The sequence below is a fragment of the Geotrypetes seraphini genome, chromosome 10 (genome assembly GCF_902459505.1).
Source record: "Geotrypetes seraphini chromosome 10, aGeoSer1.1, whole genome shotgun sequence".
Lineage (NCBI taxonomy): Eukaryota > Metazoa > Chordata > Amphibia > Gymnophiona > Dermophiidae > Geotrypetes > Geotrypetes seraphini.
The window spans coordinates 107887932-107914486 of NC_047093.1; the positions used below are offsets into that span (position 1 = coordinate 107887932).

The 26555-nt window shown below is 47.1% G+C and overlaps 1 protein-coding gene across 3 annotated transcripts in view; it reads left to right on the top strand.

Moving 5' to 3' along the window:
- ALAD (aminolevulinate dehydratase) overlaps positions 1-23477 on the top strand; it is a 165581-nt gene extending 142104 nt beyond the window's left edge. For all 3 annotated transcript variants that reach the window (XM_033960680.1, XM_033960682.1, XM_033960681.1), the window contains exons 11-12: positions 910-1039; positions 20642-23477. In XM_033960680.1, coding sequence (XP_033816571.1) covers positions 910-1039; positions 20642-20703 — 192 coding nt within the window. In that variant the 3' untranslated portion in view covers positions 20704-23477. The remainder of the gene's footprint in view (positions 1-909; positions 1040-20641) is intronic.
- The last annotated feature ends 3078 nt before the right edge of the window (positions 23478-26555 follow it).

Consider the following 26555-nt stretch of genomic DNA (forward strand, 5'->3'; position numbering starts at 1 on the left):
CAGATAGAATCGAGAAATAGTTCACGAATAGAAGGGACAGAAAATAGATTTTGAGTACTGGAACGCAGATTCCAGTAAGAGGCATATGGAATGAGAAGTTTGTCGATAAATGCAGGTGAATTGGACTGCTTGGTTTTAAATGTTAACAAAAGTGTTTTTTGTAAGTGATGCAATGAATGGGTAGCCACTGAGCTTTGAGCAAGAGGGGGTTACATGGTCAAATTTTTTATTTTTGTAGATGAGTTTTGACTGCAGTGTTTTGTAATAGTTGAAGCTAGCGAATTTCCTTTTGTGTAATACCTTGATACAAGGTATTGCAGTAGTCAATGTAGGAGATAACAAAGGAGTGAATCAGGATGTTGATGGAGGAGGGATCTAGTAAGGAAAGGATAGAGCGGATGAGTCTTAGATTGTAAAAGCATTTCTGAGTGACATTAATGATTTGGTGATGAAAGTTAAGATCTTCGTCAGTAATAACTCCTAGGAGTTTGATTTTATTGTCAAGTATTTTATAATAGGCCATCTAGCTGTATATATAGCCATATATGTACAAAACTTATATGTACCTCTTTAGGAGGTACTTTATCGATGTGGGCTACTGTTAAGGCATGTTATTTTATTGTGAATTGTAGCTATTAATAACTAGGACTCATTGCATAAAATAGGACCTGTGCTAAAATAGCACAAGTTAGTTGTAAAATAGCATGTCTTAATGGTAGCCCACAATGGTAAATACACCACTTAATAGTCCTTCTACAATCTATTTTTCAGTGACTGCTAAACAAAGTGTTCAGTATTTTGTAGTTTATTACAGGACCTGATTGTATTCGCAGACATTTCTGGTAAGGGAGCATGGATTACAGGCAAATGAGGCTGCAGATGGTGATCGGTGCTTTTGTTTATTTGCAGCATCCCAACCACCCACTGGCAGTTTACCATGTGTCAGGAGAGTATGCCATGTTGTGGCATGGAGCTCAGGCTGGAGCCTTTAACCTCAAAATTGCTGTCCTAGAAGCCATGACCAGCTTCAGAAGAGCAGGTGAGTAAGCTTGACAACTCTTCTGCTATCACTTCTTGGTTTTTTTGCTAAGGTCATGTATAGTATTTTTATTTCCAGTGCAAAAGGAATACAAGTCTTACCCACGAGATTTGCAGAAAGAATCATCCAAAGCTTTTCAGCTCTGCCTCCTTGTGTCATCTCCTTAGTTTTATCCTTCTAAAAGCAAGTTGAGGTTGTTTTTTGGGTTTTTTAAAAAATTCTGTTCTGCAATGGATTTATTTTAGGGTTTTAATCTGAGGCTCGAGGCTTCACGGTGCTCCAGAGGTTCCCAGGATTTCTGGGACAGCTCTGCCTGGGAGAAGATACAGCCACTGGTTCAGAGGTCTGTAGCGGGGGAGGGGGGAGAGAAACCCTTTCGTAGGGCACCTAACTAGCCAGCCTGTGATAAGGTTGAGAATAGCTTGGAGTGTGTTCCCCTGGAACCTTGGCTCGCCCCTGATTTATCAGGCGCTTGAGTGCAGGCTGAGTGACCCTGCATTAGTCCAGAGAGCTATAGCGGATGCCAGTTGCGTTTCACTCCCCCCTCTGAAGATGCATGAGAAGCTAGAGGGTCAAGGATTTCAGCCTGTCTAAAAGGCAGTCCAAAGCGACAAGGGAAAGGGAATGAGGTTTTTATGAGGGTAAATCAAAAAGTAAAGGCAAAATACATTTAACAGCTTTAATAGAAGTAACTGTGAGCAATTGAACATATCACTTTTTCACATAGTCCCCATGCAAGACGACGCGACGCATTTGTTGTATCATTCGAACTAGCTTCTGCATTCCTGCAGATACTTTTTTTTTTTGGCTGCTCCCAAAGCCTGGTGAGGTCCACTTTCTTTACTTGCATCATCAGAGGTGAGTATGCATCCTTTCAGCATCTCCTTCAGTTGACTGAAGATATGATCATCGCTAGGCTGTATGGAGGATGTGAAAGACGTTCAAACCCAAGCTGTTGCACTGTCTCTTCTGTCGCTCCTGCTGTACGAGGATGTGCATTGTCATGGTGGAGAGAGACTGTTTTGACAACATTCTTCTTTTGCTGTGAATTTCAGGTTTAAGTTCATTTTGCAGCAATGCACAGTAATTTTCACTGTTTGCACGTTTGCTTGGAAATGCACAAGAATAGGCCCCTTCATATACTTCATTGTGCCAAAGAGAGGCTGAGATGACTGGAGGCTACATTTCTGCATGGAGACTGTTTAGTAAGTCATAGAGGCAGTGGCGCCAGGGGAGTTTCAGGCCTCAAGAGGTCTATCTCCACATTCTCATTTTTACAGTCCACAGGAGATACTTCTAGTTTCATGTGTTGGAGCAGCATTTCCAGTTCTCTGCACTCCTCTTCAGCCTCTCATCAGCACCTTGCACTTTTACTAAGGAGGTGATGGTGGTAGCAGTGCACCGCCATAAGGCAGGGATCCAGGTGCACCAATATATTTTGACGATTGGCTAATCAGAGCCCTGTCCAAAGAGGAATGCGAACTGGCTATATCGAAGGTGGTCCAGCTCCTCCAGGGCTTCTGATGGATTGTCCATCAACTTCAATAGGAGCTGACCCAGCACCTGGAGTTCCTAAGAGTTTTTTTCGACACTGCCTTGGTTCAGGTCTTTCTTCCAGAGCTATGCAGACTGAAGCTCTAGCAGCAGATTTCAGACCTGTTTCAAAGTCTGATACCCACGGTATCTATTGGTCCTGGGGTCAATAGCAACAGGTCCCTTGGGCAAGAATGCACATGAGGCCTCTCCAAAACTCTCTTCTCTCTCGATGGTCTCCTCAGACCGACTCGCTTCAGCAACTGCTTCCCTGGTTACTGGAAGCAAAGAGCAGTCTGCTGTAGTAGCTGCAGACAGCTGCCCTCTCAAGGGGCATGCCTCTCCGAATTTCCTCTTGGAAAATTATAATGACCGATGATTTTGCAGGGGCTCATAGCAACAAACATACACAGCTTAAGGGCAGTTGGAGACTGGCTCATCAAAAGTGGTCTATAAATCGACTAGAACTCTTTGTCATTCGACTAGTGCTTCAGGCAATGGAGAAGTCTCTGGAAGGCAAGGCAGACAGTCTTCTCTGACAATGTGTCAGCGGTGGTCTATGTCACCAGGCAAGAGGTACCATAAACTGATCCTCTCTTCTTTCTCAGCTCTATGGCGATTAACTTGTTCTATTGATCACTCTCTCCTCAAAAATGGATTTCCTGTCCTATTAACCCTCTTTCTTCCTCCGCTCTTAAAGTCCATCAATTTGTACCTTTGCTTAATCTTTGTAAACCGCATAGAACTTCACGGTATTGCGGTATATAAGCTGTTATCATTATTATTATTATCATTATTAGTATTATCCCAGGACAAGCAGGCATGATATTCTCACACATGGGTGACGTCATCTACGGAGCCCCAGCGCGGACAGCTTTTTCAGCAAACTTGCTAGAAGTTTCAAGTTTGCACACTGCACCACGCATGTGCTAGCCTTCTCGCCACTAGAGGGCGCATCCCCACCTCGTGGTCCTCAGTTCTTTTTCATCCGCGGAGCCAGAAGCCCTGTGGATAAAATTGTGCTATTTTTGCCTTCTGTCGCCGCGGCTGTGTTCGGAATTTCGACGCGGTCGCTGCGCTAAAGTTATTTTCTTTCTTTATTTACCCTGTTTTTAAAAAAAAAAAAAAAAAATTAATCTTTTTTCTTTCGCTCCGGGGGCTCCCGGTAGCCGTGGCCGAGGAACCTCGTTTGTTCCCGGCCTTGTTTTGGGCCCATGTCCCGACCCGTTACGGGTTTTAAGAAGTGTGGTAAGTGTGAGAGGCTTTTGTCCATCACTGACCCTCACAGGTGCTGTATTCGGTGTTTGGGGCCCCATCACCCTACAGCATCGTGCCCTAAGTGTGCCACCTTCCAGAAACGGGCCCTTACTCGGCGCAAAGGCCGCATGGCGGATCTCTTTGCCGTCGATACCCCGACGGGGAAGGCCTCGAGCTCGGCCTCGGCTTCGGCCCCGGCCTCGACCTCGGCCTCGACGTCGGAACCCTCGGCTCCCGCGAAGCCGGTTGCCTCGCAGAAGCAAGCCCCGGGTAAGTCTCCACTTCCTTCCTCAGTTTCATCTGCCAGGAAGCCATCCTCGGGCTCGTCGTCGGCGGGACCGTCGACCTCGACCCAGCCCAAGATGTCGAAGGGGTTAGCCCCGAGGGAATACTCGATACCGAGGTCGCCCTCTGCGGAGCGTCCCCAGGTGTTACCTCAGGGTCTCACCGTCCCGGCGTTCCAGGAGTTGCTTCGCGCTTTGATCTCCTCGGAGCTTTCCGGAGCCATTGAGACCTTACAACAGGCTTCGGCCTCGTCTTCGGTCTCGGGGGCCCCGCAGGTGGTGACCTCGGCCTCGGGCACCGGCCTCTCTGCGGCCGAAGCCCCCTCGGCCTCGGCCTCGACCCTTCCCTCGGACCCGATCCGGGTGAGTCAGCCCGAGGTCAGTGTGCGATCCCGAGACAAGCAGCGCCGGGTACGCCGGATCTCCTCTTCCTCGTCCCCGAGGTCGTCACGGGGATCCTCGCCCTCGAGTAAGCCTCGGGCGAAGCACCGTCTTAAACGGTCGAAGCGGTCTCGAGCCTCGTCTCGGAGGAGTCGTCACTCGACTCCGCCCGAGACCGGAGCCTTGCGGGTCGAGGAACTCCGCCTCGACAACCCAGATCTTTTACGGTCCCCGATCAGGGAGAGTTCCCGTGCCTCCTCACCGAGGCGGAAGGGACGGGCCTCTATACCCCGTACCCCGGGGGGTTCCCCACGGGGGTCTCTTCGCCGGACGGTGTCCCCGACTCCTTCGAGGTCACGGGATCGTGCCTCTTGGGGTTCGGGGTCCGGGGGTCAGGTCGGGTATTCTCGCCAGGCCTCTCCTTTCGGCTCGGTTGAGAAGTCTCGGTCACCCTCCCCGCCTGCACGGACATCTTCTTTTTCCAAGTTTGTCCATGACATGGCGAAGGCTTTGGGGGTGGACCTGACGGCAGGGTCGCACTATACCTCAGACTTTTTGGAGGAACAAGATTCTCCTGTCCCTCAACGGGAATCTCCCCGCCTTCCACTTCACAAGGTCCTCCTTCATACCTTACTGCGGAACCTTGAGACCCCTCTTACAGTGGCGGTAGTGCCCACTAAGATGGAATCCAAATACCGGACCCTTCCCCCTAAGGGGTTTGACAAGGGGCAGCTCTCCCATCAGTCGCTCTTGGTGGAGTCGGCTCTTAAGCGCACGCAGCCTTCTAGAGTCTCGGCTGCTGTCCCCCCGGGGAGAGAGGGTCGGACCCTTGATAAATTCGGCCGTCGGCTGTACGCGAATTCCCAGATGGCCACAAGGGTCCTCAATTATGCTTTCGCCTACTCTTCCTACCTCAGGTCCATGATCAAGGATCTGCCGGATTTTCAGGGGGTGATTCCGGAGTCGCACAAGGTTAAATTTGCCGCCTTTGCGTCAAACCTGTCCCAACTCAGATTCTATCTGTTCCATGCGGTCTATGACGCTTTTGAGCTTGCCTCGAGGGTCTCGGCTTGTGCGGTAGCCATGCGCCGGCTGGCTTGGCTACGGACCCTCGAGATGGACCCCAACTTGCAGGAGCGCTTAGCCAATTTACCCTGCATCGGGTCGGAGTTATTTGACGACTCCCTGGATGCGGCCACCAAAAAGCTTTCGGAGCAGGAACGCTCTCTGGCGTCTCTGGTTCGTCCAAAGCCTAAGCCGCCGGCTCAGAGGCCTTTTAAACAGCCGCCTAGGCGGTACCCGCAAAAATCTACACCGGCCTTTTCCAGGCCTCCACCCCGGCGCCCTACCCAACAGGGTAGAGGGGGACCCGCCAAAGCAGCTGCGCAGGGGGTGTCCAAACCGGCGCCGTCTTTTTGACGGGATGAGCGGCCGGGGGCTGGCCCCCGCCGCGAGGTCGCTCAACCCCCTGCCCATCGGGGGTCGGCTCACGGCTTTTGCCGAGACTTGGTCTGGGATTACGTCAGACGCATGGGTGCTCCGGACCGTCTCAGAGGGCTATTCGTTAAACTTCTCCAAACAGCCTACAGACAGGCCCCCCGGGGCGTGCCCGTCCAATCGAAGCCAGTTGACCCTTCTTCGAGAGGAAGCCGGGGCCTTGTTGAGCCTTCGGGCGGTCGAACGGGTGCCTCCCGACCAGCGAGGCAGGGGATTTTATTCCCGTTACTTTTTGGTCCCCAAAAAGACCGGGGACCTGCGCCCCATTTTGGACCTTCGGAAGCTCAACAAGTTCCTGGTCCGGGAGAAGTTCCGTATGCTGTCGCTTCCGATCCTATATACCCTGTTGGACGAGGGGGACTGGATGTGCTCCCTCGATTTGAAAGAAGCGTACACCCATGTTCCGGTGCATCCCGCCTTTCGGAAGTTTTTGAGATTTCAGGTCGGGGATTTGCACCTTCAATACCGTGTACTACCCTTCGGTCTGGCTTCGTCCCCTCGGGTATTCACGAAATGCATGGTGGTAGTCGCGGCTGCTCTGCGTTCCCGGGGGTTGCAGGTCTTTCCCTATCTGGACGATTGGTTGATCAAGGCCCCGACAAGGGAGGGGGTTATTTCAGCGACCCAACAGACTATCACGATTCTTCAGGGTCTGGGGTTCGAGGTGAACTTTCCCAAGTCTCACTTGCAGCCGACCCAATCCCTACAGTTCATAGGGGCCGTGCTGGACACGGTTCTCCTCCGGGCTTTCCTTCCTTCCCCGCGACTGGAGGCCCTGATTCGCCTGGGCCGACAGGTTTCGCTACTGAAGGTAGTTTCGGCTCGACGCATGATGGTGCTTTTGGGGCACATGGCGTCGACGGTCCAGGTGACCCCCTTTGCTCGGTTGCACCTGAGGATCCCTCAGTGGACCCTGGCTTCCCAATGGCGTCAGGACCGCGACCCGCTGTCTCGACGCTTGACTGTGACTCCGTCTTTCAGACGCTCGCTCCGTTGGTGGACCAGCTCTACCAATCTGTCCGGGGGTTTGCTCTTTCGCGTCCCTCCGCATTGCAAGGTCCTAACCACGGACTCTTCGGAGTATGCGTGGGGGGCTCATCTGGACGGTTTACGAACGCAGGGCCTATGGTCGGCCACAGATCGTCTGTGTCACATCAACGTATTGGAACTTCGTGCCATTTATCTGGCCGCTCGGACCTTCAGTCACCTCCTGCACGATCGAGTAGTTCTCGTTCGAACGGACAACCAGGTGGCCATGTATTACGTCAACAAGCAAGGCGGGACGGGCTCTTGGCCTCTGTGCCAGGAAGCCATTCGGCTTTGGACGTGGGCCGTCTCTCAGAACATTTTCTTGCGGGCGGTTTACATTCAGGGGGAGCTGAATTGTCTGGCAGACAAGCTCAGTCGTCTCCTCCAGCCGCACGAGTGGTCTCTGAACTCCCGAGTTCTACGCGAGGTCTTCGACCGATGGGGGACTCCTCAGGTGGATCTGTTTGCTTCACCCGAGACTTGCAAGCTACCCCTCTACTGCTCTCGGATGTACTCCCAGGACCGTCTCGAGGCCGATGCTTTTCTTCTCGACTGGGAGGGGAGGTTCCTTTATGCATTCCCTCCTTTTCCTCTGATTTTGAGAACGCTGGTTCATCTAAAATCGACCAGAGCCACTATGATTCTCATTGCGCCTCGTTGGCCAAGACAACACTGGTTCTCCCTGCTCCTTCAACTCAGTGTCAGGGAACCTCTGCTTCTACCTGTCTTTCCCTCTCTGCTATCTCAGAGTCGGGGTTCGCTGTTACATCCAAATCTTCAGTCGTTACATCTGACCGCTTGGTTCCTTTCCACTTGACTTCGATTCCGGTGTCTCACTCAGTGCGGGAGATCTTAGAGGCCTCTCGCAAGGTCTCGACTAGGCTTTGTTATTCCCAGAAGTGGACCAGATTTTCTTCTTGGTGTTCCACCAACCACCTGGATCCAGATTCAGTCCCTGTGTCTTCGGTACTGGAATATCTGTTGCATCTGGCGAATTCTGGTCTGAAGACGACTTCTATTCGAGTGCATCTTAGTGCAATTGCTGCATTTCATCATCATCTAGAGGGTCGTTCCCTCTCCTTACATCCTCTGGTTTCTCGTTTCATGAGAGGTCTTGTGAATGTTCATCCCCCTCTCAAGCCTCCCCCTGTGGTATGGGATCTTAATGTGGTCTTGGCTCAACTGATGAAACCTCCTTTTGAGCCTATTGATAAAGCTCTTCTTAAATTTCTCACTTGGAAAGTAGTCTTTTTGATTGCGCTCACGTCCGCTCGTCGGATTAGCGAACTGCAGGCTTTGGTGGCGGACCCTCCTTTCACGGTGTTTCATCATGACAAGGTGGTTCTTCGCACCCATCCTAAATTTTTACCTAAGGTTGTGTCTGATTTCCACCTCAATCAGTCCATTGTTCTTCCGGTATTTTTTCCAAAGCCCCATTCTCATCATGGTGAATCGGCGCTTCACACGCTTGACTGTAAGAGGGCGTTGGCTTTTTATCTCCAACGTACTAAGTCTCATCGGAAGGTTCCTCAATTATTTTTGTCCTTTGATCCTAATCGGTTAGGACATCCGGTTTCCAAGCGTACCTTGTCCAATTGGTTAGCTGCTTGTATCTCTTTTTGCTACGCTCAGGCTGGTCTCCCGCTCTCGGGTCGAGTCACGGGTCATAAGGTCCGGGCGATGGCAGCTTCGGTTGCTTTCCTCCGTTCTACTCCTATGGAGGACATATGTAAGGCTGCCACCTGGTCTTCGGTTCATACGTTCACCTCCCACTACTGTTTGGACTCCTTGTCCAGGAGTGACGGCCGGTTTGGCCAGTCGGTGTTACGTAACTTGTTTTCTTAAATTGCCATCTTCCCACCTGCCCTTTGTCTGGTTGGCTTGGAGGTCACCCATGTGTGAGAATATCATGCCTGCTTGTCCTGGGATAAAGCACAGTTACTTACCGTAACAGGTGTTATCCAGGGACAGCAGGCATATATTCTCACAACCCGCCCACCTCCCCGGGGATGGCTTTTCTTTACTGGAATATGGAACTGAGGACCACGAGGTGGGGATGCGCCCTCTAGTGGCGAGAAGGCTAGCACATGCGTGGTGCAGTGTGCAAACTTGAAACTTCTAGCAAGTTTGCTGAAAAAGCTGTCCGCGCTGGGGCTCCGTAGATGACGTCACCCATGTGTGAGAATATATGCCTGCTGTCCCTGGATAACACCTGTTACGGTAAGTAACTGTGCTTTATAAACACCCCATTAATGCCTAGAAACCCAATTTCTCTTTCAGTGAGCAGAAGCTCATTTTCAGGCCCTCTCAGCCACACACGTAGCAAGATTGGAGAATGTGCAGGTCAACTTTCTCAGTTAGCAGACTCTTGACCCAAGGGAATAGTCTCTGTCCTCCCAGGCATTCACCTTCATACATAGTTCAGGGGTGGGGGCATATACAGATGAATCTAATGGCCTCTGCTGTAAACACAAAGGCAGATTGCTTTTACAACCGAAGATATGAGCCCAGAAGCACGGGGTTGGACGCATTAGTCCAACCGTGTCCAGAGAAAGGGCTCTCGTACGAGTTTCCCCCATGGCTCATGCTAGGACGAGTCATTCACAGGATTGCGAGTCATCCAGGCTTGTTAGTCCTACTGGCAACTGATTGGCCCCTTAGACCATGGTATGTGGACCTACCATATTTACCTGAAAATAAGCCCTAGCATGATTTTTCAAGATGATCGTAATATAAGCTGCTACTACTACTACTATTTATTATTTCTACAGCGCTGAAAGGTGTACGCAGCGCTATACATTTTAACATATAGTAGACAGTCCCTGCTCAGAAGAGCTTACAATCTAATTTAGACAGGACATTTCAGGGTTGGGGAGATTATGGTAGAGGAAATGATACAGTGGGTATAGGTATCTGACAGCAATGAGTGGGAGTTAAGAGTTGAAAACGGTTTCAAAAAAGTGAACCCCCCTCCCTCTCTCCCCCCCCCCGAACGTCTGTGGCAGGAGTAGTGCCCAATTCCTCCTGCTGCAACAGCGAACCCTCCTGACACAATCCAAAGCAGGAGGGATGCCTACTCCCTCCTACTGCTGGCCCCATCATCCTCTGAACCCCACCAAACACTCTCTGACACTCCTAAACTCCACCTCTGACACTCCCCGACACCCCCAAGATCCCCCTGACTCCATTAAAAACACCTTTATCTGATGGCTGACAAGAGGGATGCCCACTCCTGCCAGCAGGCCTAACACTGCAAAATAGCGGGCCTTCCCCTTCCTGGTATGGCTTAGATGCCTAACGCCCCTCCCATAGGAAGAGCCTTAGGTACCGGAGTCTTAGACCTCCATCTCAGTGCATGACCAATTGGAGTACAGACACAATGCACTTGATTTAATGTTGGATTTAAAGGGAATAATATTGGTATTTTGACCCCCCTGAAAAATAAGCCCTAATGCATCTTTTGGAGCAAAAATTAATATTAAGACTTGGTTCTTATTTTCGGGGAAAAATAGTAGTTCGCCTCCACAGGGGTGAAGGTCTCAGACTGAGACCAAGTGGATCTCCTCACTCAGGGACCTGTCCGTATTGAAACTCTGGAACATTTTTGATTTAGGCATGGCTCTTGAGAAGGCAGCCATGACGAGCAAGGGTTACTCAGATGTGGTCGTTTCTACTCTGCTTAGAGCTAAGAAGCCGTTGACAATAGCAGCCTATTTTGATAGTCCTGGACTTTTTGCAAGAGGGACTTCAGAAGGGCCTGTTGATCAGGTCACTGAAGGTGCAGGCCTTTCCTGTTTCTAAGCTAAAGAGGGGGGGAGGGGAGAAGAGAGGCTCTTTGGCCTTATCAGTTGTCGCCCAGTTCATTAAAGGAGCTCTTTGGTTCTGCTATCCGATGGGTCTCCTTTTCCTTTCCTGGAATCTTAACACCGAATTACAAGGTCTCAGTAGAGCTCCAAATGAGACCTTATAGGAGGCTTCCCTTCTGGATCTTATAGTCAAGATGGTGTTTCTGGTGATGATTTATGTCGGCGAGACGAGTTTCTGAGTTACAAGCTCTGTTCTGTAAAAAGCATTCCTTATGGCAGCAGGGCTCTCCTCAAGCACGAGTTCCATCCATCTATCAAAGGTAGTTTCTGCGTTCCATGTCAATCAGAAAGTCCATTTGCCCGCTTTTCACCCCACAGGGTATAAAGGATAAAGTGTTTCATTTGCTGGATGTCAAACAAGTATTAGAACATAAGAACATAAGCAATGCCTCCACTGGGTCAGACCTGAGGTCCATCATGCCCAGCAGTCCGCTCACCCGGCGGCCCAACAGGTCCAGGACCTGCGCAGTAGCTCCCTATCTATACCCCTCTATCCCTTTTTCCAGCAGGAATTTGTCCAATCCTTTCTTGAAATCCAGTACCATACTCTGTCCTATTACGTCTTCTGGAAGTGCATTCCAGGTGTCCACCACACACTGGGTAAAGAAAAACTTCCTAGCATTTGTTTTGAATCTGTCCCCTTCCAATTTTTCTGAATGCCCTCTTGTTCTTATATGTTTTGAAAGTTTGAAGAATCTGTCCCTCTCTACTTTCTCTATGCCCTTCATGATCTTGTAGGTCTCTATCATATCTCCTCTGAGTCTCCGCTTTTCCAGGGAGAAGAGCCCCAGTCTCTCCAATCTTTCAGTGTATGAGAGATTTTCCATGCCCTTAATCATTCGTGTCGCTCTCCTCTGGACCCTCTCAAGTGTTGCCATATCCTTCTTAAGGTACGGTGACCAATACTGAACACAGTACTCCAGGTGCGGGCGCACCATTGCCCGATACAACGGCAGGATGACTTCTTTTGTTCTGGTCGTAATACCAGTGAAATATTGGAGGGGCGAGAGAAAGTGGAGGCAAGCTGTAGGTAGTAGACACAGTGAAAAGGGAAACTGAGGTCTGGGTAGTAAGAATTTAATCTAGACAGATGCAGAAAATAAATTGAGAAGGAAGATGAGGGAAGGGAAGGGAAGGGAAAGGAGAGAGTGAAATGCCAGACTATTGGAGGAGGGGAGGGGAGAGAAGGGAAAAAGATGGATGCCAGATAAATGGGGGTGAAGGGAGAGATGGAAGGGGGAGGCAGTCAGTTTTTGGAAGGGACATAGAAGGAGAGAAGTTGCCATATAGAAGGGGCAGAGAGAGAGGGCAGACAGTGGATGGAAGGAAGAGGGTGACAAGAAGATGAGGAAAGCAGGAACCAGAGAAGACAAAGGTAGAAAAACATTTTCCGTTTATTCTGTTTGCCTTCTTCGCGGCTGCTGCACATTGTGCCGTTGACTTCATTGTTGTATCCACCAGTACACCCTAATCTCTTTCAAGGTTACTTCCCTCTAATACTAATCCCCCCATTTGGTAGCTGAACATCGGGTTCTTTCTCCCTATATGCATGACCTTACATTTCCCTACATTGAAGTTCATGTGCCATTTATTCGCCCACTCCTCCAGTTTGTTTAGGTCCCTTTGTAGGTCCTCACACTCTTCCGTAGTTCTAACCCTTCTACAGAGTTTAGTGTCATCCGCAAATTTTATAACTTCACATTTCGTCCCCGTTTCCAGGTCATTAATAAATACATTAAACAGCAGCGGTCCCAGTACAGACCCTTGTGGAACTCCGCTCGTGACCTTCCTCGAGCCCGAGTAGTGACCCTTCACTCCAACCCTCTGTCTTCTGCCTGCCAACCAGTGTTTGACCCATCTGTGTATGTCCCCTTCCACCCCGTGGTTCCACAGCTTCCTAAGTAGCCGCTCATGGGGTACCTTGTCAAAGGCCTTTTGGAAGTCGAGGTAAATGATGTCTATGGGTTCCCCTTTGTCCAACTGGCTGTTCACCCCCTCAAAGAAGTGCAGTAAATTTATTTGGCACGATCTTCCTTTGCAGAAGCCATGTTGGCTCGCTTTCATCAGCCCATTTTTTTCGATGTGCTCACAGATACTGTCCTTTATCAGTGCTTCTACCATCTTGCCCAGAACCGATGTCAAACTTACCGGCCTGTAGTTTCCCGGGTCTCCTCTTGACCCCTTTTTAAAGATAGGTGTAACATTTGCTATCTTCTAGTCCTCCGGGATCTCCCCAGTTTTCAAGGATAGGTTGCAAACTCGTTGGAGTATTCCCGCTATCTCATTTCTTAATTCCTTTAGTACCCTAGGGTGGATTCCGTCCGGGGTCGCTTTTCAATCTATCTATCTGTTGGAGGACATCCTCATGGCTCACCTCTATTGTTAACAGTTTTTCTTCTTGAAGTTACCAATGAGTTTCGCATATCAGATCACCTTTTTGTTCTGACCAGTTATGCTAAGAAACAGAGCCCGGTTTCTAAAGTCTCTATTTCAATATGGATTAAAATGACCATTTTTTTCCACATATGTGGACTGCGGTAAGCAGCTGCTGATTGTATTGAAAGCACACTCCAGTAGAGGAGTCACTACCTCATGGATGGAGACTCAGGCAGTTTCGCCCAAGGAAATCTATAGAGAAAGTACTTGGTCTACTCCTCATATCTTTACTAGGTTCTATAGGGTGGACGTAGCAGCCAGGAATGATGCCACTTTCAGGTCCTCCATTTTGAAGGCAGACTCAGCGGGACCCACTGCTTTGGTACGTCCCTAGCATTCAGGACCACTAGACATATTGTATTAGAAAAAAATATTAGATTCTTCAGTTTTTGTTGTAGATGTGTCTAATGGCCCTGCCCTGTCAGTGGACTTCACCTATCCTTTTACCTTAAGATTAGTCTGTATTTGGAGAATTCTCTGTCTCTCAGATAAACTGAGAGAATTAAAAAAAAACCCAAAAAACCCAGGGAAAATACTCCTGTGGTTTGGTTAGTGGATGTTCCAGTCCTGTTTGGCCCTTCATTCAGCTGGCTCCCTCTTCTGCACCACCTACCCAAAGGTGTAGGTTGAGCCTTGGTCCTTCTCCAATGGTTTGGACATCTTTGTGTCTTCACTCTGCTGGTGCACAGGCCCCCGCAGACTTTCCTGCCACCAGTCACTCTCTCACCCTGCTGGTGCACAGGTTCCTGTGGGCCTTCCCACCACTAGTCACTTTAGCCCTACTGATGCACAGGTTCCCCATGGACCTTCCTGCTGCTAGTTGCTTTTGTTCTATGCTGACCAGGCACCCTGTCGGCGCTGGTTAGTATGGTTTTTGAGGGCTTACTGTGAGTTAGGCATTCTTCCTCCCGATTGCCCTTGAGTCCCAGTTTCCTAAGACTCCCTTAATGTGCTCTTTCTCTGACAAATCTTGAATAGTGCCTCCCCTCCTCTTTATGGTGAGTGAATTTCATTTCTGTCCCATACTCTTTAAAACCCTCTAACCCAGAAGAGGGGATTTCCTCCTCTTCCAGAGTTTTCTCCAGTCTTGAGGATCTCTTACATGGCATCAAAGTCCTTTTCTTCTGCACCTAAACACACGGGCATCAGAATGGGGGAGGCCACATAGGCTGTAGCCTCCCCCAAATTGCCAGTATTGTAATAGGGCCTGACAGGGATCCTGCGAGGAAAGAAGCACCTCTTACAAGGCTGGGAGCAGCACCTTGCTACTAGCCAGCGTGCCTGCTGGTCAGCTCTCTGCCGCATCCCTTCACTAACATTTACTCCTTTCCCCCCTTCCCGCCACGTGTCTACCTTAAATGTGAAAGCACAACGCCACCCTGCCATCATCCCTGGCATCCTCTCTCCACTGTGGCCAGCCCTAGTGGAAACCGAAAGTTGTCAGACAGACCACAGTGGAGGGAAGATGCCAGGGCCGGCGGAAGGATGGAGCTGTCCTTTTATGGTTCAAATCTTTTTTTTTTTATTGGTTTATAACAAAGTAAGCCAGTTACAAACAAGAAGAAACCCTCCCCACAGTTAGCAACAAGAACAGCAAATACTACCCCCTCTTTGCCCACCCCGCAGCACTCCCAACAAAAACAACCCTTGACACACTATAATCCGGCTCCCCCTCCCCCATAGCCGCATATAGTCCAATATATACAGTATATTACCAAAATACCTTCCCGAAACCAACCACCCTTACAGTTCAACTATACTGTATAGACACCTACCCACTCCACATACTGTAATAAGAACCAAAACAAAGGAGTTCAGAAGACTTATACCCTGATAGTCCTTTGAAAGGAACTGTGCAATCCTGAACCCATCCCCTTCAAAACCTAAATAATCATCAATGCCACACAGAAGAAAGAGAAAAGAAAAAAAACAACCCTGCACTCCCAGTGTCCCACACCCCACCCCTCTATTAGAGGGAATTCAACAAGATACTCCGTGCCCTCGAAGACAGAGATTGAATATGCTGATGCTGAGAAATTGAATATGATTAGTGCGTTTTGCCTTACATTCCAAGGGAAGGCATCATACTTATCAAGGAGAAGACCTGCAGCAGACAAGGGGATTGTATGATCAAGTATACCTTCTACATACCGTAAGATCAATCTCCAAAACCGCCTTATATTTGGACATGACCAAAAGGCGGTGCTGTGCTTTTACAAAACATTTAATGTAGGCACTCAGTGGGAAGGGGGGGAGAAAGGAGTAGATGGCGAAGGGATGCAGCAGAGAAAGCTGACCAGCATCCACGCTGGCTGATAGCAAGGTGCCTCTTCCACCTGAATGCCCTAGAAATAAGGCCCTACCCGAGATATTTCAGATTCAGGGAAGGAGTAGGAGGTAGAGATGGAGCATATAGGACTTTGGAGAGGGAGTGGGGGAAGGGAGAGATGTTGGACTCATATGAGGAAAAGAGGGAGTGATGTGAGGGAGGGAAAGATGTCAGATTTGTAAGGAACAGGGAGAGATGGACTTGAGGACAGCAGAGGGGTAGAAGGAGGACAGGGAAAGATAGCAGAGGGGGCAGAAGGGGGACAATGAGAGATGGATTTGGAGGAGGACAGAGAAAGAGTGGGAGAGATGGATTTGGGGGCAGGCAGGGAGAGATGACGGGGAAGAAGGGTGAAATACATGTGGATGGCAAAATGGGGAGAGGGAGAGAAAGATTTGGTGGAGAGGGCAAGATGGGAAAAGGGAAAGACGCAGGGGAGGAAGGCAGAAGGGGGAGGAAGAGATGGATGACTCGGGGAGCAGAGGAGGGAAAGGGGAGATGGACAGGGAAAAACGAAGGGGATATGGAGTGAGGGCTGGGAGGGGGCGGGAGAGATGTCGGACTTGGGAGGAGGGAGTGACGGGGCAGAAAGGAGAGATGTTCGACTTGTTGGAGGGAGAAAGAAAGAGAAGAAAAAAATGCTAGGTTACAAGAGTGGAGTAAGCGACAAGGAGGGGAGATTCTATAAATGGTGGATCCATGTGAGAGTTGTCAAAGAGATGAGTAAGCAGAATGAGTATAGGAGGGTAGAAATGTGGTAATGCAAAGCAGATAAAAGGGAATAGGAGGACCAGAAATGTGAAAACTAGGAGATGAGAGAAGGAGATAGAAAGTTGATTAGATAAAAAGTGAAAAGATATAAAGCAATGTTCCCCCTTAAGCTGCATGGCCGCACACCTTTTGGTAGCAGGCCTCTCAGCCAGCACACCAGGACTTCTGGCCATACTCTGCTGCTGCCTGTGGCTTTGTAAATAAAGAAGTGCAGCTGGAAAGGAGGAGGCCTACTTAGATGTCTTAGAGCCAGCCAGAAAGCAGGTACACACCCTTGGGAGCATGAGCTTGGGACCCAGAATGGAGGGAGGGAGAGAGGCGCATTGGGTCACAGAAGGAAGGGAAAGGGATGCTTTGGTACATGGAGGGGGGAGGCACATTGAGATACAGAAGGAAAGGGAGGGAACGTGAACTTGGGACGAAGGAGGGAGGGGGCATGAATTTGGGACATAGAAGGGGAAAGGGGGCGCAAACTTGGGACAAAGGCTAGAAGGAAGGGGGGTACAAACTTGGGACATAAGGGAGGGAGTTTGAACTTGGGACATAGGATGGAGGGAGAGGAAGATACTGAGATGGGGGAGGGATTAGAAAGGGAGGATCGTTAAGAATGGGTGTGAGTGAGAGGGAAAGAAATGGCATACATGGGGAAAGGAAGAAAGAGGAGAATTGTTGGGCATAGGAAGGGAGAGAATTGTCGGACGTGATGGTGGAAGAGAAGTGAGGTAAAGAGATGAGAGGGAGAAATGTTGAATATGGTGGAGGAGAGGGAACAGTGGGACAGATGGAAAGGAATACAAGAGGGAGGAATGTTGGGCATGGTGGTGGAGGGAATGGAGGAAGAGATGTGGCATGGTGCTGCAGAAGGGTGATAGAAGGAGAAATGTTGGTCATGGGGCTAGTGGGCAGGGGCAAAAGATGCTGCACACAATCTAGGGGATAAGAGAGGGAGAAATGTTGGATGTGGCAGTAGAGGGAGTTGGATCTAGGGTGCATCTCTCCCTCTCTCCCTTTGCAGCAAGGAAGGGAATAAGAGAGAGGGTGAGAGATAGTGGACAGTGAGAGGGAGGGAGACATTGTTCATGGGGGTGGAGAAGAGAAGAAGAAATGCTGTGCAGGGGTGGGGAGGAAAAAATGTATGCTTTGTGTAGTTTAATTTTGTGGTTACCATTATGTATCGCTACCTAAGAGAAAGTATTTCACTAAACACCTTCAAATCTAATTTTAAAACATTCCTGTTCAAAGTCGCCTTTGACCTATGATTATCCTTTTAAGGATACTATACATACTTTTTTACCGACATAACGCTGGCCTTTAAGTTTCCCAGCCCTTTTGTTCTTCCCTTCCTTTCTTTTCTATCCAAATATTGTAATTCTTCTCCTTTTCCCTTTAGCTCCTGTTCTAGTCTGTATGATTTGTGTTTATTTGTAATGCGTATGTTTGTTTATTTTTTTATTCTTTTATATATCCCCCTTTGTTTCAGTATGTAAACCGCCTTGAAACCCGATTTGGCGGGATATCAAATTTTTAATAAACTTGTAAACTTGTTAATAAGATATTGTGTGTATATGAAAAACGAATGGAAGAAATTACATTTACAATTAGTACTGTTATGGGGGGTGGAGTCTAGGGTGGAGCTTGGGCAAGTCTGGGGCGGAGCTTATGGGCCCTGTAACAAATCCAAGTCCGTTTCGGGTTTTGTCTATGACAAACCAAAGTTCGTTACGGGTTTTGCCCCAGAGATAGGGAAGAAATACACTATACCCCTATGCAAGAGAGCTGACCAAGTAGAACTACAGACTACAGAACTAGCTGACTACTAATGGGACAGAGAATTGGCATCAAATGAGGTATGGCAGGGAAAGGAGAGGCCGGAAAGCTGCACACAGTTTAAACCTGTCTTTAAGCCTGCTAGGAGATTACTACCTTTCCAGCAGCCTATCCATGTAAGAGTCAAGGCTGGAAAGGAACCTGCACTTAGCCAAATGGAACAAGCCTGTGTGTGGAAGGCCCTTCCCCCACCTAGGCTAAGGGGGAGTGTCTCTCCACAGCTTAAAACGAGGCAGTACAGAACACTAGGGGGGCAAGTAGAGTTGAGGCACACTGGAGAGAGGAAACCTGGGGAGAGTCAGTCACTCTCTCTCCACCCGGAGGAGTCTGATAATACAGACTGGCATATGATAGATGCAGAGGAGCTTGCTTCTGCCTCTGAGAGTTGGGAAGAAAACCCAGGGGAAGCAATGGACATGCAGGAAAGTCCGGTAGGACCTGAGGTTTTTCCCATAGATGTTGAAATGCAGTGAGAAATGTGTTGTGGCTTTGCCTACAAACTCTGAGCCACCAGAGAAGACAGTGTTTTGCTTTTGAAGGGGATTTGTATTTCTCTCCTTTATATTGAACTTTAAGGTTGTGCCTGAGAGCTTTAATTTTGAGCCTAACAAATGTTTGGAAGTATTTTCCTGTTAGCTGCTAGGCTGAGCTGGGTACGTTCCTCCCCCACAGCTGTGCATAATTGATCACAGTAATGTCTCAGCAGGGAAATGTTCTGAGAGCCCTGCACGTTCCCAGAGCCAAGGCTATCCAAAAGAAAATTTCTCCACAGACTTGGTTGTGCTAAGTTTTCCTTATAAAACCTGTGCATGTGAGTGTTATGCCTACTTACAGAACAACAATTTGTTTGGGGAAACGTTGAGCCGGCGATAAATCATATGATATGCTTGCCTGTTTTGTTGCTCAGTTTTGTTTGGAGTTTTTTTTTTCTTTTCTGAGCTTTACATGGCACAGCTGCTGGAGCATAAGCAGCTTAGTAAAATGTTCTAGGCTGTTCTTAAACTACCTGCTCTGGTGAAGAGGACTATGTATCAGAATACTGAGAAAGTCCAGAGGCAGGGGACTGAATGAAAAGGCTTTACTACTTACAAAACCTGGACACTGGATTTGACGGTTTTGCCTCTGATTGAGAAGCTTATGTTTGCCAAAGGTGAATGATTGTTTGTTTTGAAACTGCTGAGCTGAAGCCTGTCTTTTTGCTTGGTGAAACCAGTAACCATAATAAAGCTAAGATTTAATGCATTCTGATTTGGACTCTTCCCTTGCATGCCCTTATTAGGCTGATAATAAGCCAGGCAAAGTCCAGAAGGGTCTCTTGGTGGTAAGGGACATGCCGAGCCAGAGAACTTTGTCACGATCCCGGGGGCTTGCAACGCAGCTCAAGAGCGTGGGTGTGACAGCCCCCCCAAACTAAAAAGCATTCCGCTGCCGATGCCTAAGCACATATGCAAATTAGGTTCTCAAATGCAAATCAGTTCATTTTCTCCTTTTGGGATTCTGTCAATTTGGTAGTATAGCATTTCACTAAGTATTATTCCAGTCATCTTGAAACAGTGCCGTTTCAGCAGCCTGTTCCCAGTTATCCAGTCACATTGAAAAAGATGTACCAATTTCCCCAAAAGTAGCACTACAGAGAAAATCAACGATTGAATATAATTCAAATGTTTCAAACCAGTTTTTCAAAAAGAGTGCAATGCTTATCATGAGATGATTCTGAGCACAAATGTTTATATTCTTGCAATTAATGCTGGTCCCCAATATAAGCTGTGTTTTACAAAAGCTGCCTCAGGAAGACCATCTTCAAATTATTATTTTTTTAAAATCTTTATTAATGTTCAAAACTAATACAAAGTGACAGGAATTATACAGACAATAATCAACGTAAACACTTAAATTCCATCAATAACAATGCAGAAGAAAAATATCCCTCCCCTCCCATCCAGCAACAATCCAATAATTTAATCAAGAAATAAACCAAAAAGATTTCCCCCTCCCCCCATCCACCCCGTCCTGGCTATGTATAATTGTTATAGTTTTTGAACTGTCCCATTCAACATACTGCCTTCAGTGGTAAACACTGCAGTGTTCAAAGATAAATTTGCCATTCACTTTTCTTGTTTAACCCAGATGGCTCTTTAGTCTTCGTGTCCTGTTCAGAGTTGATAGATCAATGGAATATGAATTTGCAAGTATATTTTGAGACATGGTAGGGAAGAAGAAATCAGCTTCTTGATAAAATGCTACTAATGGCTAAATAAAGAGGAGTTTTCTAAAACCTTAGAGTCTTCAGAAATAAATATGGAAATACTTTTAATGCCAATAGAACCACATTTTATAAATAAATGTAAAATGATGTTGCTCTAACTGCTGTTTGCTGCTTTATTATTTGCAGGTGCTGACATCATTATCACCTATTATGTGCCTCAACTGCTGAAGTGGCTGCAGGATGCCTAAAGCTGCTTCTCCAAGATGGGACCTAAACAGGCAGGAGCCAAGGCAAAGATAATGTCTGAGCTTCCACATTTCTCAAGAGCTTGCAACAGTACTGGAAATGTATGGCATTATCACTGCACATGGGATAACTCATTTGGCATCCAAGTGATGATCTGATCATGTTTCCATCAGTGTTCCACAATTAAACATTTTGGGGATAATTTCATAAGAGTTCTTGTCAAAGTTCTAAAAACATCTATCTTAAGCAATATAAGCATTTTTATAAAATACGCCTCAAATTATTCCCAGTGGCACACAAGTTCTCATGTTCTGAAGGTATAAATATGTGCATATTCTCTATATATATACATTTTATTAATTATGCCAAAATTATGTTCCTGGAAATACTTACACATGATTTGCTTAAGTACATTTCCATTTTTATTTCTAAACCGCAAATACCTTACCTTGTGTACAAAAGAGTAAAATGGATGTATAATAACAGTGATTGCAAAGAACAAAATTCTAATAATAGAAAATTACCAGGTTTTCAATTACCCTTAAATTTAACACAAATAAATTATTTCAGTAATTTTCTAAATAACAAATATGAAGTGGATAGTGTTAACAGCTTCCGAAATTCGTCGTCCCATCTAGCAGCCTGAAAAGAAATCAACCTATTTAGAAACCTCTTGTGAGTACATCCTTTTACCGACGCACTAGGCTTCAATATTTTGTAGTCCATTTTACATATGCAAAACATATGAAAAATAGATTATAAAAGTACTCATTTTTAAGAGTATTTTTCAAAGTGTTTCTACACATAATGAAGTTTTACTTGACATATTTAAGTTATTTGTATGTAACCTGTACTCAAACTTTACCTGACTTGAGGAATTTCCAGGGAGCAGAATTGGAGAGAGTTTTGTGTATACTTTGGAAAATACAGAAATATGCACAGATTCATTTAGAAAATTATTTTATATATTGTAGCTTTTCTTTCTACAATTTATATTTTTTATCAATTTAACTGCTCAGATAGCTAGATCATAAGCGATGTGTCAAAATAAACATGAAAAGTTTTGCATGGGGAAGAGTAGGTGTAAATGTAATTTCTGGTAGACTGGTATAGTCCTTACAAATGGGTATATATATCTCATCATGACCAGCAGGTGGAGATTGAAACATAAGAGGTACCCCTATTCCTATCAGTTTTCTTTCAGTCTCAGCAGGTTTGAGGAGCTGTACCCATCTCCCTTGGTAGGGCTGTTGGAATTTGTTTAGGGATCCTAATCCCTGTTTTGTGTCGGATTGAGCTTGGTTGGGCCCTGTTTGGGGGTCCATCTGACCTCGGGGTATCAAACCCGGCAGGTCTCGTGCTGGGTCCCTTCCCCCCATTTCCTCCACCTTCCCACATTTTTTTTAGAGGTGTCTCAGCAGTAATCCTTGCCCCCTAATTCAAGCAAGGCATATTGCTTTGAGAGCCAGTGTAGTCTGTTCTGTTAAAAAAAAAAAATATATCCTGAGGTAGTTCCGGTCTGAAGGGTTGCTTTCCCTTTAAATTTGCTGTATTTACTGTTTTTTGTTTTTTTTTAAATTATGCGGCACTTTTTTCCTAGCTAAGTCGCGTATGGAGCAATGAGCAATTTGCAGGGGAAAATGTACTCATTGTGCTCCAGACGCGAGGCACTCACAACCGGCCTGTGCAAGCAGTGTACAGGCCGGTGTGGTAGTGGAGCTCCGTTGGCAGCCGCTGCAGGCATCCAGAGCTCCCCAATGCTAGTGCCTTGCAAGTCAGCTGGGAGCAGTGTGCGAAGCCCGGTCTTCCCCCCACCGCCCATGGAGGTATTTCCTCAGCCGCTGACGGTAAGGGTAAAAAGGATTCCCTTACCGCCGGTTTGGCTCGGGACTCCCTCTCAGCTGTTTTTTTAACAGCTGATGCCGACTTGCTTGCTTTAGCGGCTGGGACAGTTCAGGCTTCCCAGCCGCTACAGGCCATGGAGGGGTTTTTTGGCAAGAACTTTGCCATTTTCACAGACAGGTCCCTCCATTTTGTCTGCAACCTCAGGTGACCTTCCCCCTGTATTGAAAAAACAGGGGCAGGTTTCAGCTGGGTCCCACTTGCGCTCAGGGAGTTTGCGGGGGGAGGGGGGGTTGTTCCCTCTGCACCCCTGTGGCTTTGCCTCCCTCTTCTCATTTGGTGTCCCCTCATCCTCCTCCCTCGTCCAAGTGCCCGAGGGTGGTTTGGGATGAGGATTGGTGGTCAGAGGAGCGTGTCAGCCTGGATGAGGACCTGGACCCTTTTGAGGATTTCCAGGATCCTCTCGAGGGGGTGGCAGGGCATCGGGTTTCCCGCTTTCCAGCAAAGAGGCGTCCGTGGTGCACTTTTTCAAAGGGATAAGCTACCAGACCTGATTCAGCAGGTCTCAGTGCTGTATTTTGAGGAAGCGCCAGTGGATACCCTGCGTGTTGGGGGACCCTCTTAGGGGGATCCGTGCTGCTTCCTGCTCTTTTTCTATGCATCAGGATATTCCGGATCTTGTACTGGCGCAGTGGAATACGCTGGAGACACCGTTTCGGTTGGCGCGCATCATGGCTCATTTGTATCCCATCCCAGAGGGAGATAGGGCTACTTTGAAGTCGCCAATGGTTGGCGCAGTGCTCTCAGCGATTGCTAAACAGCATAGCATGCCTGTGGAGGGTGGTTCTGCCTTATGGGACTCTGAGGAGTGTAAGTTGGAGACCATTCTTAAGCAGAATTTTGATGTCTCTGCCTTGGGGGTCCAGGCGGCTATTTGGGGGGGGGGGGGGCTGGTGCCATGTTTCGGTGGGCCGAGCGTGTTCAGAATCATGAGTCTGACTGGTCCTTGGTTGATCAGGAGGTGGAAAAGATTGAGATGGCTGCCTCGTTCCTCTCGGATGCTCTCTATGACTTGGTGCAGATGTCTGTCAAGTCTATGGCTTTTGGAGTGGCAGCGCACTGTACCTTGTGGCTTCGTGCTTGGTCGGTGGATGCCACATCCAAAACTAAGCTTACTAAATTTCCCTTTCATTTGGGGAGGATTTAGACAAGTTGGTTCAGACTCTTTTTTTTTTTTTTATACTTTTGAATACATTTACAATATCCAATTATTTCAAGGAAAAAAAGAAAACATCTCTGAAAACAATTCCATAATCACTCATGGAGATTATGCGGTATATAAACTTAAGGTTTAGATTAGATTCTTTTAAAGCCCACATTATGGGGAAAACATGTTACAAAATCTAAATAAACAAATTTAAAGGAAAAGATTAAGGATAAGAATTCTCTGTTCATCCCAACGAACCTTGAATCATTCCTTACTAATAGGGATTCTAATTTCTCCTTTTATTCTCTTCTGATGAAACAAAAATCATTTCTGTTCTCTTGCTATTAAAAATTGTTGTAATTGTACGGGGTCCCAAAAAAACATACTCAATGTCTTGTAACTTAACTATGCATTTACAAGGAAATTTCAGGTAAAAGGATGCCTCTAGAGCCAAAACTAATTTTTAACTTCAAAAATTATTTTCTTCTGAGTTGAGTTGTTCTAGAGACATCCAGAAATATCCTAACTAAATCACCACAAAATTTCATTAACCTGTTTTTAAAGTAAAGTTTCATTAGTAACGTCTTGTCCATTTCACTCATGCATGTTATCACCAGGGTGGATCGACTGAATCACATCCTGAGTATCTTCCAAAAATTCAGTCAAATTTACTTCAGTAGTGACCAGATGGTCCACCTCCTGGGCAGTTTCTATTTTTTTAAAGGGAATATAATAATAGTTATTTATTGGAAAATTCTCAGCATTAGTCAATCCCAATACTTCCTTAAAAAACTTCCTCAATAGAATTTCAGGTGACAATAAATGAGTTATTGGGAAATTGACTAAGTGTAGATTTTTCCCTCTCTTCATATTTTCCATTGATTCTATTTTAGAACGTATCACCGTAGAATCTTTAACAGCAGATACTAAAACAGCTTGAAGTGTATTACATTGAGTCTCCATAACATTTACTCGTTTATCTAAAAGACTTAAATTGGAATCCACATTTTCTAATTTAAGGGACACTGACTGAGAAAAGTCCCCCATTTGTCTCATCGTGGTCCTGAGAAACCCTTCAACTCTAGATATTCCTAGCCATAAGTCTTTAAGGGTAATATCTTGTGTCTCCTCCGTTAGTGGATTATCTTCCTCTCTCGCTGAAAAAATCAGTGGTTTAGGTATTTCGGTATAGACTAGTTTATTAGTATGAGTGGAGGATACCACTAGTCCGTTGGAATTAGTAGGGTTTATATTCCCACTATCACAAGATACTGGGTGAAGGGGAGGAGTCCGTCCGTGGGGGCTCATTGAAGCTCCCGACTCAGAGGCATCAATATTTAATGATCCTACTGGAGGATTTTCAGACAGTAATAACAGATGCCTGTCCATGGGGCCAGACATAGTAGGTGTTGAACTTTTTGGTTTAATTTTTCTTTTCCCCATATCCAGATCAAATAGTCAACAATAGAATAAATGTAGGAAAAAGCGATAAGTGACCAACTTGAAATTCCAGTTCCCCGGCTCCTCGTGGCTCCAAGGGGCTCCCAAGGGGCCTAGCGTGCCCCTTAGGGCACACCCCTTCGGCCACGCCCTGTGGTTGCGCGGCTGCCCTATAAAATGATTAGAGACGGACCCGATGATGTCAGGGGTCCGTCTCTGTAGATGCCTGCGGGCAGGTAGAGAAACACCAGAAACACAGCGCACCGCTGCTGCAGGAGTCCAGGGATCGCAAACAAGCCTCCTCACTTTTTCCCTCCGGGTCGGTAACAATTCCCCGGATAGCCGCGGCAGCGGCTGCCCTTTAAAGTGATTAGAGACAGACCCGATGACGTCAGGGGTCCGTCTCTGTAGATGCCTGCGGGCAGGTAGAGAAACACAGCGCACCGCTGCTGCAGGAGTCCAGGGATCGCAAACAAGCCTCCTCACTTTTTCCCTCCGGGTCGGTAACAATTCCCCTGGTTCAGACTCTTGACGGACTCTAAAGTGCCCCACCTGCCTGAGGACTGTGCCCGCCCTGCATCTTGAGGGGGGGGGGCACTATTCGGGGGTGTCTATGAGAGTTCTGCAAATTGTCACCCGCAACTTCAGGGCAATGGGTCCAGGGCTGCGGGGACAAGGAGGAATGCTTGTGTGCCGCTGCGGGCGACACAAGGAAAAAGAAAATATAGAGTTTAGTGAAAGGATTGCCAACAAACCAGGAAAGTATTTGTCAAAACCAGGACTGGATTTATTGCTAACATCCAAGCAAGCAGGCTGCTTCACTTGAGTGTTCATATACCAGTCTTAACACAATACAAAAAAAATAACTTTGTCAGGATACTTCATCAAATTCAGCAACAATACAATTTATTCTCAAGCCGCAACGGGCTCTATATTTAGCAAGAGAGTCCCAGCTTGGAAAACTTTCTTCAAAGAAAAAAAAGTCTTTTCCTTCAGGTTACAAACCTGAACTAATGCCAGTGCAACAGCACTGTTCTTCCCCAGCAATGAAAAAGTGCTGGACAGGTGGTGTGCTCCACGTGGTATTAATTGCTACAATTTAGGCCCTCTCTCCCACCTCAATAACGTGGGGCAAACCCCCCCCCCCCCCACACCTTGGCAGAGAAAAGTCCACCTTCCCAACAAGGAAGAAAAATCAAATCAAACAAATCAGTGAAAGCTCTTTACAGTTCTTAGTCCATGTATTTTCCCTACTTCCAATTCAACAGGTAAGTAAAGCACAGCTCAAAAAAAAACCAGTCCAAAACAAAACACAAGCTTTATATTCCAGTTAGGCAGTTACTCTCACTTGCCTTTGACCCAGCA